Source organism: Rhodofomes roseus (assembly GCF_022264815.1).
Source record: "Rhodofomes roseus strain CIRM-BRFM 1785 chromosome Unknown C8Q71scaffold_1, whole genome shotgun sequence".
In the NCBI taxonomy this organism is placed as follows: Eukaryota; Fungi; Basidiomycota; class Agaricomycetes; order Polyporales; family Fomitopsidaceae; genus Rhodofomes; species Rhodofomes roseus.
In genome coordinates, this window is record NW_025952957.1 from 1,301,634 (window position 1) to 1,314,366 (window position 12,733).

The 12,733-nt window shown below is 59.4% G+C and overlaps 5 protein-coding genes across 5 annotated transcripts; 3 read left to right on the plus strand and 2 right to left on the minus strand.

Annotated features, from left to right (window-relative positions):
• The first annotated feature begins 51 nt into the window (after positions 1-51).
• On the plus strand, positions 52-1,277 carry C8Q71DRAFT_730591 (immunoglobulin E-set). The gene is made up of 8 exons (XM_047922110.1): positions 52-138; positions 194-230; positions 289-422; positions 480-616; positions 672-711; positions 771-813; positions 867-1,031; positions 1,081-1,277. Exons 1-8 carry the CDS (start codon positions 130-132, stop codon positions 1,116-1,118), a joined length of 603 nt encoding a protein of 200 aa, XP_047784740.1. The 5' UTR covers positions 52-129; the 3' UTR covers positions 1,119-1,277.
• On the plus strand, positions 1,077-2,867 carry C8Q71DRAFT_20046 (4-hydroxybenzoate polyprenyl transferase). Its single transcript, XM_047916954.1, has 5 exons — positions 1,077-1,645; positions 1,709-1,861; positions 1,919-2,036; positions 2,088-2,307; positions 2,363-2,867. Exons 1-5 carry the CDS (start codon positions 1,375-1,377, stop codon positions 2,681-2,683), a joined length of 1,083 nt encoding a protein of 360 aa, XP_047784741.1. The 5' UTR covers positions 1,077-1,374; the 3' UTR covers positions 2,684-2,867.
• Positions 2,777-4,052, minus strand: C8Q71DRAFT_697523 (ChaC-like protein; the record flags this gene model as incomplete). The annotated part of the gene is made up of 10 exons (XM_047919972.1): positions 2,777-2,869; positions 2,927-3,075; positions 3,133-3,166; positions 3,284-3,355; positions 3,410-3,477; positions 3,530-3,560; positions 3,619-3,678; positions 3,742-3,812; positions 3,871-3,895; positions 3,990-4,052. 10 exons carry the CDS (start codon positions 4,050-4,052, stop codon positions 2,777-2,779), a joined length of 666 nt encoding a protein of 221 aa, XP_047784742.1.
• A 714-nt stretch (positions 4,053-4,766) lies between these two features.
• C8Q71DRAFT_793568 (uncharacterized protein) lies at positions 4,767-6,744 on the minus strand (the record flags this gene model as incomplete). The annotated part of the gene is made up of 4 exons (XM_047925479.1): positions 4,767-5,572; positions 5,623-6,302; positions 6,369-6,486; positions 6,567-6,744. The coding sequence occupies 4 exons, from the start codon at positions 6,742-6,744 to the stop codon at positions 4,767-4,769; spliced, it is 1,782 nt and encodes a 593-aa protein (XP_047784743.1).
• A 4,036-nt stretch (positions 6,745-10,780) lies between these two features.
• On the plus strand, positions 10,781-12,662 carry C8Q71DRAFT_730620 (glycosyl hydrolase family 61-domain-containing protein). Its single transcript, XM_047922111.1, has 8 exons — positions 10,781-11,215; positions 11,275-11,363; positions 11,425-11,553; positions 11,610-11,760; positions 11,829-11,912; positions 11,972-12,044; positions 12,102-12,165; positions 12,223-12,662. Exons 1-8 carry the CDS (start codon positions 10,990-10,992, stop codon positions 12,289-12,291), a joined length of 885 nt encoding a protein of 294 aa, XP_047784744.1. The 5' UTR covers positions 10,781-10,989; the 3' UTR covers positions 12,292-12,662.
• Positions 12,663-12,733: the final 71 nt, after the last annotated feature.

Genomic DNA, 12,733 nt, shown 5'->3' on the forward strand with positions numbered 1-12,733 from the left:
AACAACGCGAGCGCTATGCGGTATAGTATAGCACCCGTGGGAAATCGATCTATAGCAACCCGAAAGCAATGCCACTGCATCGAGACCCTCACCTAGTTCTCATCACATCTCCACCATCGTCCCTGCCCCATGTCTGCAGTAAGCCGGCAAACTAGCTTGGTTCGATGGGAGTCGACTCACATTATCGTAACAGCACGAAGAAGAAGATTTCGCCCCCGCGTCTACTCCGGGTATGCGACGTCCATCTAGGTTTCAGGGTAGGAAAAGGCTAAGGTATCGTCTGAACAGGCTACAAACCCACGGCGGCGAAGAGTGTCGACGAATATGCACAGATGGACGCGGAGGACGAGAGTTTGGCACGCTGGAAGGCCAGCCTGGGTATCGCACCGGGTGCCTCGACGGCCCCCGCCGCCGGTCCCAAGGTGCGTGAGACAGCCACGGCCAGTGTCTGGCGTGTCCTCATACATCGTTTCCCACAGGTCACCGTCTTCACGCTTGAGCTTGACTCACCTACATTGCCCCCGGGCAAGAAGCTCGTGCTCGACCTCCAGGATCCCTCGCAGCTCACCAATGTGAAGAAGCATCCGATCACCATCAAGGAAGGCGTTGAGTACAAGTGGGTGCCGTTCGATCTGTGCACATGAACTGCGTGCTGATTGGGTGCACCCAAGTGTCCGCATCACGTTCAAGGTCAACCACTCGATCATCTCCGTGAGTCTACGCCACGCGGTACAGTAGCTTTCACGTGGGACTGACAGGCCGTCCCTTAGGGTGTACGGTATATGCAGGTTGTGAAGCGTTCTGGTGTTCGCGGTACGCGGCTTTTCTACCTGGCTCTAACGCAATGCATGCTCACGCCGCAACAGTGGACAAGATGGAACAGATGCTTGGTTCTTACGGTCCCCACCCGAAAGGAGAGGCATACACCAAGAACTTTGATCCCGAGGAGTCCCCGTCTGGTATGCTCGCTCGCTCTGGCTCGTACAATGTGAGGAGCCGTGTCGTTGACGACGACGGCGAGGTCTACGCCGGTGAGTACGACACCGATGTATACGTGCTCAGACGCTCACGAACGAACAGATTGGGAATGGTCATTCAAGCTTGCAAAGGAATGGTAGGGGAAGGGCGTCGTCCCGGGCGGAGGCATCATGGCATCTGTATCACTTTCATCATCGCGCACTATACCACATGCTTTTGGGTTGTATTGAGAAGAATCAACAATCTCGTGCCGCGCACGAGTATACTATATTGAAGGAATGAAGTTTTTTGGGGTCGTACATGTCGCACTTGTTGGTAGCTCCATTGAGGTCAAATTGAGGTTGGGCTCGGACCCGGAGAGTACAGTCGGACAGTCTGCGCGGCAACGCCCGAGGCATGAACTTCACGCTCACCGCGTCCACCGCGCGGTCGCGGAGCCTCTGCGGCCTCCATCCCCATCGCTGCTTCACGTTTAGATTCTACTCTCAACTGCACAGGGCCAAGCGAACCAGCTTTCGAACAACCTTTCTCCGACAAAATGGCACACTCTCGTCACCGCCTGACCCGAAGTCATGGGTGGAACACTTCCCCTCCAAAATTCGGCCGTACCTATACCTCACGCGTATAGACAAACCTATCGGGACCCTGCTGCTTTACTACCCTTGCAGTGCGTGCTCGGGTTCTTGGACGCGTCAGAACGCGTCGACAGCATGCTAATGTCACCTCGCAGCATGGTCGATCACTATGGCGTCCTTCGCCCTCCAGACTCCTTACACGGTCCCTCTGACATACTTGAGCCTGTTTGGCATCGGGGCACTCGTCATGCGAGGAGCGGGGTGTACTATCAACGACATGTGGGATAAGAAACTGGATAAGAGTGTCGGTAAGTTGTCTGTTCACGAGCACTCTGACGGCACACCGACCTACTTGTGCACGACAGATAGAACGAAAGAACGACCGCTGGCAAGGGGCGACATATCGACGGGACAGGCTGTTGGCTTCCTGGGACTACAGCTTAGCGCGGGGCTGGCGGTGCTCACTCAGCTGAACTGGTATAGGTGAGTGACCGATTGCATTGGGCGTGAACTCCTGGCTGATGGTGCGCGCAGTATACTGCTTGGAGCGTCCTCGCTGTCGGTCGTAACCATATACCCCTTCATGAAGCGGGTGACATATTGGCCGCAATCTGTCCTAGGACTCGCGTTCAACTGGGGAGCACTGCTCGGCTGGTCAGCAGTAGCAGGCTCAGTCAACTGGAGTGTCGCTCTCCCTCTCTACGCCGGCGGCTTCTGCTGGACGCTCGTTTACGACACGATATACGCGCACCAGGTCCGTCTATCCCCATTCATCCTTGCGAATTGAGTGTCTGATTCATCGGACGTAGGACAAAGCAGACGACGTGACCGTCGGCATCCGCTCGACCGCGCTTCTCTTCGGCGAACACACCCGACCTATCCTCAGCGCGCTGTCCGCATCCTCCATCTCGCTCATCACCTACGCGGGATACCTCAACGCGCAGGGTGCCCTGTTCTACGCGGGCACCGGCCTCGCGGCACTTCAGCTCGCACGCGTGCTCGCGAGAGTCAACTTCGACGACAGGCCGAGCTGCTGGAAGGGCTTCGTAGGCTGTGGGTGGGCTGGCTTCTGGATATGGATGGGGGCGCTGGCGGACTATGGATGGTTGATGTCTGGTATGGGCAACTGATACATGATTTGTATTGCGTGAACTTGTGGTCAGTATGAACTCTGTGAGCGCGCGAGTGGTATGGGCTACAGTGATGTCCCGCTACAATGTTATTCATTCGGGCTGCAGCGGCCTCGTACCCTCAATCTCCGGATGACCGGCTACGCTGCTGACGCCCTTCTCTGCGTCAAGTTCGCGACATCTTGTCTGTAGGAGTATCATCAACGATCATGTATGAAGAGTCCGCATGCCGTCGTTGCTTACCTCCAGCGCGAACAGATGGGAGTCGTGCGACTCGGGAGCCAGTTGTCGGACGGCTTCAGCGAGGTGGTATAGGTACTCCTTGTTAGGTCCTGAGGGTCCGACAGATTCCCATATCTTCCGTGAGAGCTGTTCTATAGGCTCAGAGCCGACTTAAGTGTGACAGGATGGTCAGCGCGACGACCTGAGACAACTACGGAAGCACTCACTGAACGATGGATTGGTGTTGTGTCCAACGTAGCACTGCGTGCCACCATCTGAGTGCAAAAGCAGTCACAGAGGGGCTAAGTCAGACGTACGAATGCCTGCACACGTCATGCTCGTATGACATCGAAGCGGAACAGCAGCGGACTCGCCTACATTATGGAAGACGACCTGCTCGCGGCCGTCTGCGATGCCCCAGATGTCTAGTTGTTCTAACGTGTAGCCGTCCTGATGACGACAGAGTTCTGGTCATCCGAGTCCCGAGCCGATGAGGCTGCGTACCTTCTCGCGGTAGTCGAGGTAATCCCGGACCTCTGACTCGTACGTCGGGTCTATGGTATACGCGACGCCTGTTACATCGATGAGCACCAGGGGCAGCAGCAGGGATCCCCAAGCACATACCCCACACGACATCATCGTCCGGGAACGGATCCTGTACGCCACCGGTAAAAACGCAAACCCAAACCCGGAGCGATCATCATCGCACTGACCGATCCCGAGAACGCGTCCCAGTCCTCCGTGTGCACCAGAGTGACTACCCTGCCAGGGCTCTGCCAAGCGGAGGGGATACCACATGAGCGACACTTTTCGAGACAACGTTTAGGACGACGCACCTCCGGCGTGCCTCGATGGTCATGCGACTTCTGCGCAAAGCGGCGCACGTAACCCTTCAGGAAACCCGGATCTGTCGAGCGCACGAATGCCATCAGTCCGGAACCCCGCCGCGCAAGGATGGGACACACGCTGGGCTATAACATGCGGAGGTGGCTACACGCACGCCAGAAACCGATATCGATATTCATATTCGAAAGACGTCACTCCAACCTTCAGACGGGCGTGCGGAGATGACGCAGGTGCCTACCTTGAATATAAGGGAGCCGTACCCAAAGACGACGTACGGCCGCCGTTCCCCCGACTCGCTCATCCCAGGTTGAGTGGTCGCAATGCAGATGGAAGACAGATGGCCGCCGCCGAAACAGGCGTTCTGTACGATCGCAATCTGGCTCCACGGATCACATGTCTCCCTCACGCCTGCTCAGGCACTCTTCACACTCGAATCCCCGGAGTTTGGCAAGAGACTGCAGACTCCGCTAGCGAGTCGCAACCGTCTCGGCACCACCCCCATCTCACGCTGGCACTCCGTCTCTCCCATCCTTCCCATCCTTTCATCCTCCCCCCATCGTCCTCTGCAGACCCACCGCCTTGCTGTAACCCAGACGACGCAAACCAGCACATCTCACAGCACACAGGCGAGGTACGTTCCAAAATCCCATTAACCCATTCCAAAAGTAAAAACACGACGTTAATGAAGTATGGGCTACGTATTATGCAACAGGGGGAGTATGTACACTCACGACATACACACAACAACCGACACGGGGGGCATCAAGGCGCCAGCGGCGCAGGGGTCGTTGAAGGTCATTAGGGATAAATAACCGGGCGCGAGCAGAGTGGGGCTGGGGCTACAGGTAGGTGGGTGGTGATGCAACAATGTGGCGGGACGTTCACGGGCTCTCGTTAATGTTGAAGCAGGTTGGCGAGCGAGGTCGGCGATGCGAGGGACAGCAGGTAATGGCAAGGCGGCGAGGCGAGGCCGACGTGAAGGTTCGCGCGTGCGTCTTCACAGCCATCTTCGTCTTCACGCTGACGCGTGGAACTTCACCGCAGCATGCGTGCGGCTCTTGAGCCACCCCTTGAGCGCGACGACCGAGAGGACCCAGCAGAACGCCAGGCACGTAATCGCGACGCCGACGTTCAGGAACATCATCATATCGTCGTGGCCCTGGCGCATCGCCGCGATCGTGACCTCCTCCGTCGAGAACATGAACATCAGCCCCCCACACGCAAGCAGGAAGCTCGCAAGCGCCTCCGTCGGCGGCCGGCTGGGCAGGATGCTCCGCGGAGGACTGAGCCACACAAAGAAGTACGTCAGGCATCGCAGGACGGCGAACCCGGTCAACAGGTTTCCCCAGAGCATGTGGATTTGCACCTGGAAGAGGTACGTCTGCGCGTGTGCGGCCATTGCTGCGCCCGTGATGCCAATGCACAGCGCCGGGAAGGGGTTGAAGCTTGCTGCGTAGCTCGGAGGCTCCGCGACCGCCTCTTGGCCACGGTTGATGCCCATCGCAGCGGTGCTGCCTGCCGCAAGCCACCGCCGGATGCGCTTGCTCTCAATGCCCATACCGATAAGGCCAGCGAACCAGAACATGACGGCGATGCTGATGTGCTGGACCTGCTTGGTGGTGTACGGGTCGCCCGGGTGCGCACCGAAACGTTCCATCCAAGTGTTGGTGATTCCGTAAACAAATACGACGAGCGACTCGACGAATTCGGCGGAAGGGTAGTTACCTGACGGTACGCGATTCCACGCCCAGCCGAGCTCAGAGAACGAACCGAGGTACCGCGCGAATGTTACGAGGCCGTAGCACCAGAAGATGCCACCCTCTGGAATCCTCGTCAGGAATGGTAAAGATACCACAAGTGCGGGAACGTACTGATCAGGTGAGCAAGACAACCATTGATCCAGTTCTGACGGCAGCCACCAGTGTACGTTACAATACCCGTCAGGACCTGCATAAAGCCAGCGAAGACGAGCACCCGCTCTGACGTTCCAAAGGCGGCGCGGCCAATCTTCTGCATGAGCCACGCCCGGTTCTCGCTAGCGTACCATGGACCAGGGACGTGGAGCGTGTCGTCGGAGTCGCGCGGAGAGCGGGGGCCGAAGAGCGTGCGCTCCGAAGCCGCGGACTGTGGATAGGACGGCTGACGTGCATGCCGAGGGACACTGTTGGCCCACTGAGCGGTCTCCTCGTGGTCGCTGTCCCGGGCGTCGAAGATGGTGCGGATCGGCTGCATGGGCTGGTTCCGGCGCTCGTGAAGGGTCTCCGACTCTGAGTCCTCTGACTCAATGTCGCGCGTCTTCAGTTCGGCGGCCTCCAGCTCGTCCTCCGCGACCAAATTGGTGTACTCGGACGTGAGATGCACTCCAGGCTCATCTCGTCCAAGGATGACCGTCTTCCATGCGGACTTGATGCCGAAACTCTCCTCTCCTCGGCGAAGGGCGACGACGTAGTGCCATGCGCGGAGGAGGATAGCAAGGGTATCCACCGCGGACAATGCCGCGGCAAAGAACAACCAGCCATAGCCCTGGGACGAATGACGCTCGCCCTCGTACCTGGAAAGACGCGCAAAGCAAAGAGAGTAAGTGGAGGAACCTCGGACATAAAGCGCCACAACGTACATGTCCGGAGTCAATTTGCGATATAGCATGCTCGCGCCGACGCCAATCGTGGCGAAGGTATAGAAAAGGATCACTGTGACTGGGTGCCATGCGGATTTTACGGAGCGCAGCGCAATGCCTGGGGAGGGGTAGGGACGTCGGTATGCGGCCAATGCTGCAGACATGGATGGACATGTCGGGCGAAGGGACGCGACGTACCTGCTGGAAGCGCGCCGAAGAAGGCAAGGCCCATGGAGAGGACGTGCACGGCCATGAGGCCGGGATATCGGCGCTCACCCTGGGGGTCCATGATATCACTCCAGTAGTAAGATGGAGGCGTCGGCTGGTGGCTGGCCGCGATTTCGGTCTCGTTGAGGTGGGCGAGGGGCGCGCCCATGTGGTGGTGGTCACCGTCTCTCCGGTAGAGTATCTCTTCGTGTGGGGACACATCTGAGCCTGATGCTGCAGGACGGTCGAGCGCGTGGGGGTCGTGAGGTGGGACGGCGGCGAGGGCGCCGGCGAGTGCGGGTACGAGGAAGGGGAGGATGTGGAGGGCGCGCATGGCGGGAGAGGAGAGACGGTGAGGAGAGGGCGGAGGACAGGGAGCAGGAAATCTTATTATAACAGCGGCTGACGGAGAAGCTCGGAGGAAGGCTTGCGAACGTCTGCGACTCGCCCGGCCTGTCCGCCTGCGCTCGCGTCCCCCGTGCGACTCACTCGTCCGCGGCTGACTCATCCCCCCCGCGTCACATCCGATCGCACTCTGCCCGTCCGCTCTCTGCCCCGCGCCACGCCGTCTCTTTGCTCCGGGCCTCCTGCCCAACCCCTCCGGACGCCTCCCGCCAGCCCCGCCCGCCGCCCCGCCGCCCGTGCGCGCCACCCCGCCGTCCAGGGCGCACGATGAGCGCATACCGGGCGATGCACACCCGATTGGCGCCCGCATCACAAACCCAAAATGACGGAGGAGAATGAGATGCGATCGCGCGCCGTGGCCTCGCTGCCAAAACGCCTTTCCCTTTCAGGAACCCACCATGCCGCCCGACCCGCCGCCACCGTCGGCCCCGCTGCGTCTTCGCTGTGCCCCACAGCGTCCACGTCCTCTGTGGCGATGCCCGCGTCTATGCGGCTCAGCTTGGGCGATGCTGCTGGCGTGCTGCCGTGGCACACGCGCTCCCGGCGTGCACTCCTGCCTCTGGTGTCCCGGCGTCTTCCTACCTTGGTCCGAACCCCGTATTAGTAAAGCCGAGCGGCGAGTCCGCCTCGTCCGGCCCAGTCACGCCCTCGTCCGGACCCGTGCTCTGTGACTGCAGCGTTCCAATCACCCGCGCCGTCCCCTCGTTCACGACGCCGACAGCGCGCTGTCGCCGAGTGTCGGCCATCGTTAGTCGAGTGCCCCGGTTTGTTCACTTCCATCAAGCTCGTCATATGGTGCACTGCCCAGAGCTGACTAGTTCGATGTCGCGACCGTCTGCTTCGTCTTGTCCTGCGGACGAGAGCTTACGGCTAGGGTTGCCCAGCGCAGTCTCTGCGGACGAGAGCTTACGGCTATGGTTGCCCAACGCAGTTGCGGCTGCACTCTGCTTGAACGGTAGGTCAGTGACACCCACGCATTCTGGGTAGCCGCACCTGGTGCCACTTCGACTGAGGACCTCTGGACAGGAAGCGTCATCTGGGCGGTGTCGCATACGATGATGGGCTGCGGTCGAAGCCGCACGTCAACTGTCCAACTGTCCAAAGGTACCGTACTGTATCACATAGCTCAACTACTTGTCAGCGGTGCGTCCCACTCGCCCGTACATATGACTGCAATAGCTCCCATACCGCTACCGCGGGCTCCTTGTCAGCAATATATCATTATTCTCGTCTACTCCCTCCCTGTGCGTAGCGGCGCATCCCACACTGCCCGAAATGCGCGCGTTCTCGAAGGCCGCTGCATGGTTTACGTCCGGCACCACGACGCCTCCTCCAGGCCGTCGATTTACGTGTCACACCGCGGCACATGTGCATGAACATTCACGTATCCCACCGCACTGATCAACATCGCGCAGACGCCTGAGCCGCCCGAGACGCTCAGCGTGCTCAATCAGTCGCGAGCGTTCCCTCAGTGATCCTCGCCCACTCGCATGAACATGCCGTCATGATGCACAGAGGCAGGGATGTGCACTTGATGTGCACCGTCCGTCCGCCCACGCCCGTCAAGCAAACCACTTCGACGTCCTTCTAAGCGATCTCAGTGGATGGTCCGAGGCCGCTCACTCAATAATCGACGTCTGATCCGTTTTCGAACTCGAACAACGCCTTCCACCATGCCCGAGCGTCACCCGACTTCCCTACGTCCACCTCCCAGTGGTAGTGCGCCCAAACCGGTGTCCAACCCACCTCTATTTCCGGGGACCCCGGGACGCCCACCCAATAAATAAGCTTCACTCCGATTCCGACGCTGCGAACACAGTGCGTATGACCAACGCGTACGTATGACTGTGGACGGGCGCGCCGGTGCGCCGGCAGGCTGAGGCACACATGTCGCTGGGAAATGGGGAGCCCGCAGAAGGACGCGTCGGGCTTTGCGCGCGGGCGGTGAGTAAGCGCGAGGCCTCGCCAAGCTCGAGGCTCGAGGCCCCCCTACGGCCCGGCGCATCCATTCATTTCGGGGGAGGCACGCAGCTTGCCATGATGAGTCCGCGGCGGGATTCGCGATCGGCACGTAGACGGCTCTGTGATCGCGAGCAATCGCGGTGTTGTGCTTGTTTTGAGTACTTACTGGCTGTGACTGGCTGAGCGGTCCCCCCCCCCACCCCACTCAGGTAGACATTGTGGATGTTTGCTCTCGAGGCTCAGTTCACGAAGTGGCCGCAAGCAGAATTTGGTGCACAGAGTCCGGAGGCCCCAGTCGAACGGTTAGATTCATCCAAACTACATCAGGAGTCTGGGCGCTTACGCGATCATACTGAGAGCCTAAGGACGGGTTGGATCCGTGTACGAGCACTCGGGCCTTGAATTTGTGTCCTACAATCGTGGTTTGACAAGAATACGAGGAGGCCTTGCGATAGAATGACCGGCAGTGAACGCGAACGTCGATGTTGAGCAATTTCGGGCTAGAGGGTCTGTCACGAGACTGATTACCCGTGTATCGGCACGCACGACTCTTGAGCTCGATCGCCAATACTTGGCGTTGTTCAGTTCTATTGAATCTGCGAGATACATAGTCGTCGCAGCCGACAACGTTCGCGCGCGTCCGACGCGTATGTAAGTACTACTTACTGCTGCGCTTCGAGTACAGCATTGATGACATTTTCCGTCCAGGGCACCATCTCCACCCCGACGAATGCCCTCTGCGGCTCCTCCCCAGTAGGCGTCACCAGCGGATACCTGTACTCCTTAGTCCTCTCATCGACCAGCTCCAACCACGGCGGCGGACTGTGATACGTTTTGCTCTGCTGGCGGCACCCGATGCAACGGAACTTGAATTTGGGCACAGGGCTTTTCTTCTTCATCCGACCGTACATGTCGGATGGGTTTCCCTTCAAAGGGGTTCTGACGCAAGGCAGCGGCGTGCTAATTGTGAGCGACCTCACACGTCGCTGTTCCGAGTACTCATGCTCGCCGCTGAACGTCCTGTCCGACTCTTCGCGCAGAGATTTCGGGATCACGAGGGCATATCGTACGCTGTTCAACGCATACCATCTGCCTTCCGCTGTGCCTGTCAATGCAGTGTCCTCGTATCCTGATCCGGACGAAGGCCATGGTTTCCGCAACGATACCGATATAACTTAGAGGGCTAAAACTAGTATGTTACCAGGCCAGGTTCGCCGTTTCATACCTATGGCGGAGCGGTCGGGGGAGGAATGAACGTCACGCACCTACCTGCCAGTGAAGGATGACCTCTGTATCAAGTCCGCGTGGTGCACGGTGAGTCTTCTCAACTACCCCGCTTGACCCTGCAAGATTCCTGACTCCTACTGGTACCTGGTAGCCATGGCGCGGAGCAGCTCTCGTGTGAAGTTCACCGAACCACGAGCAGTCCACTCACGGCCAATATTGGCTCTGCACTGGCGTGACGCGGTGACCTAAAACAAAGTCTGGAGTCGCACTCAACAGCCGTTGCGTGTGTGTCCCTGACATTGAAATGCGTATACACCCCGGATATGTCAGGAGGCCAAGAACACATGTACATCCGTGCGGGACCGCAAGGTGTACAATCCTGGACATGCAACGGTGGCAGATGAGAACGCACCCGATTCCATCTCGAGAGAACTTCGGCACGCAAGATGAATAGGCATGACGAAGGCCGTCAGTAGGCTGTGCGCACCCTCCAGTCTGCGGGACCGCAAGTCAACGTCCGACCGTCCAACGAGCATGGGCCGGCGGCAGTCGAGCCCGACGATACATACAGCCCGATCGACGTCTCGCGAGAACTTCGGTGCGCAGAGTGCATATAGCTGTTGCGTCAGGCGGGGGAGGATCCCTGGAGGTGGGTGCGCGCGCAGACATCGCAGCATTCAAGACGTTCAGTTGACATGAATGCGCAGGGATCGAGAGAAGGCAGGGCGAAGGCCGACGATAGTCCGCACAATTGGCGCAATGTCCGCTGCCTCTTCCTCCGCCTGTTCGATGCGCACGGTTTCTCCGTTGCGGCTGCAACATGCCATCCAGGCGCGGTCGCTTTGCGCGACATAGCCTGAGCTTATTGCGAAGGTCGCTTTCGCACTGTAGTGAGGCGAGGTGTATAAAGGCGGGGGTGCGGAGCCCGGTTACGGCAGTGAAATCACTCTCGACCTCTCAGCCCTTGAGTCCTCTCAGAGAATTCACTATGAAGGCCTTCTTCGCTGCCCTCGTTGCCGCCGCGGTCACCTCAGTCACCGCGCACTGTACGTTCCCGTTTCCTCAACGACGCACCCGCAGCTGACTGACTGGTGTTCCCGTCCAGACACGCTGCCCGACCTCATCCTGAACGGCGCTGCTGCCACGGACTGGGAATACGTCCGCCAGACGCAGAACTACGAGACCAACATGCCGGTCGGTATACGCCCGCCCCTCTACCTCACGCACGCACGGCTGACGGTTTCCACACTGGCAGCTCACGGACGTCACCAGCGACCTGATCCGCTGCTACGAGAACAACACGGCCTCCTCCACCTCGACCGCGACCGTCAACGCCGGTGACACGGTCGGCTTCCAGGCCAACGGCGACTTCTACCACCCCGGCGTGCGCATTCTCGGTTTCCGCAGCATTGAGGACTTCGTACTGATCATCTTGCTCAGTACTTTTCGGCCTACATGTCGGCGGCGAGCCCTGAGGCCGACTCCGAGGACGCCGGCACGAGTCAGACCTGGTTTAAGATCTGGCAGGAGACCCCGACCTTCACCGCCGGTAGCAACGGCCAGCCCGGCACCCTGACCTTCGCCCTAGAGTGTGAGTCGGTCGCGTTCCGCAGCCTGAGGGCGCTCGCACCAGTGCTGACATTCTGATCTCATTTGTAGCCAGCGACCAGTTCACATTCCGCATCCCGCCGAGCCTCCCCGACGGCCAGTACCTCATCCGCGGCGAGCAGATCGCCCTGCACCGTGAGTCTGTCGGCGTGGCTCTGATGTGATGTGCCAGAGGCTGACTGGATCGATCGCAGAGGCGAGCACCTACGGCGGCGCGCAGTACTACTTGGCCTGCGCTCAGGTCAACGTCGCGAACGGCGGGAGCGGGTACGTCCTCGGAAGCCAGAGTTTCGCCTGACAGAGAGCTTACGCGCGGATTCGCAGGTCCCCTACGCCGCTTGTGTCCTTCCCCGGTGCGTACACCGGCTACGAGCCCGGCATCCTCATCGTACGTGCATATGAACTCCTCACGTTGCGCACGGTTCTGAGGATCTTGATTGCGCAGGACATCTACGACCTCCCGAGCAACTTCACGGGATACGAAGCTCCCGGCCCGGCGGTTTGGAACCAGTGAACGCACGGTCCGTGGCAACTTGAAGGATGTGAGGACGGCGTGCTATGTATGTAATAGCTCCGGGTGCGAGGGTAGATGCTGTGTGTGATATGAGTGTTGTTGCGCCCAGCCACGGTGTGCGTTGAGCTGCTCGCGAATTGGCTGGTATGTTGAGGGAGTCGTCGGTGCCTGTGTGGCTTCAGTGGCCCCTTCGCGAGAATGTGGTGAAGTTGGTGGGTGTTCGCTCGTGACAGCAGGCTCTCCACTGTAGCCCACCCCCACGCTAGTACTGTGGGGGATGTGACCCGATCGGTCGCTGCTAGATTTGAGCGCGGGCGCTCCGAGCCCATGGACACATTTTGAGGCCAACTAAGATCCTGCCGTGGCCGTCCATCGCTTATTGAAATAATCAATTTGGGCGCATGTCGTGGAAAGACGCGTCGACGTAGACTAAGACTGGCGA

What these genes read in the sequence shown, in the direction of transcription:
- C8Q71DRAFT_730591 (XM_047922110.1), top strand. An exon ending in CGCCCCCGCGTCTACTCCGG is followed by an intron (nt 231 to 288) that starts GTATGCGACGTC and finishes TCGTCTGAACAG; the next exon opens with GCTACAAACCCACGGCGGCG. An exon ending in GAAGCGTTCTGGTGTTCGCG is followed by an intron (nt 814 to 866) that starts GTACGCGGCTTT and finishes ACGCCGCAACAG; the next exon opens with TGGACAAGATGGAACAGATG.
- C8Q71DRAFT_20046 (XM_047916954.1), top strand. Translation starts at nt 1,375, where the DNA reads ATGAACTTCACGCTCACCGCGTCCACCGCGCGGTCGCGGAGCCTCTGC. An exon ending in GAAACTGGATAAGAGTGTCG is followed by an intron (nt 1,862 to 1,918) that starts GTAAGTTGTCTG and finishes TGTGCACGACAG; the next exon opens with ATAGAACGAAAGAACGACCG. An exon ending in ACTCAGCTGAACTGGTATAG is followed by an intron (nt 2,037 to 2,087) that starts GTGAGTGACCGA and finishes TGGTGCGCGCAG; the next exon opens with TATACTGCTTGGAGCGTCCT.
- C8Q71DRAFT_730620 (XM_047922111.1), top strand. Translation starts at nt 10,990, where the DNA reads ATGCCATCCAGGCGCGGTCGCTTTGCGCGACATAGCCTGAGCTTATTG. An exon ending in GCGACTTCTACCACCCCGGC is followed by an intron (nt 11,554 to 11,609) that starts GTGCGCATTCTC and finishes CATCTTGCTCAG; the next exon opens with TACTTTTCGGCCTACATGTC. An exon ending in CCTGACCTTCGCCCTAGAGT is followed by an intron (nt 11,761 to 11,828) that starts GTGAGTCGGTCG and finishes TCTCATTTGTAG; the next exon opens with CCAGCGACCAGTTCACATTC.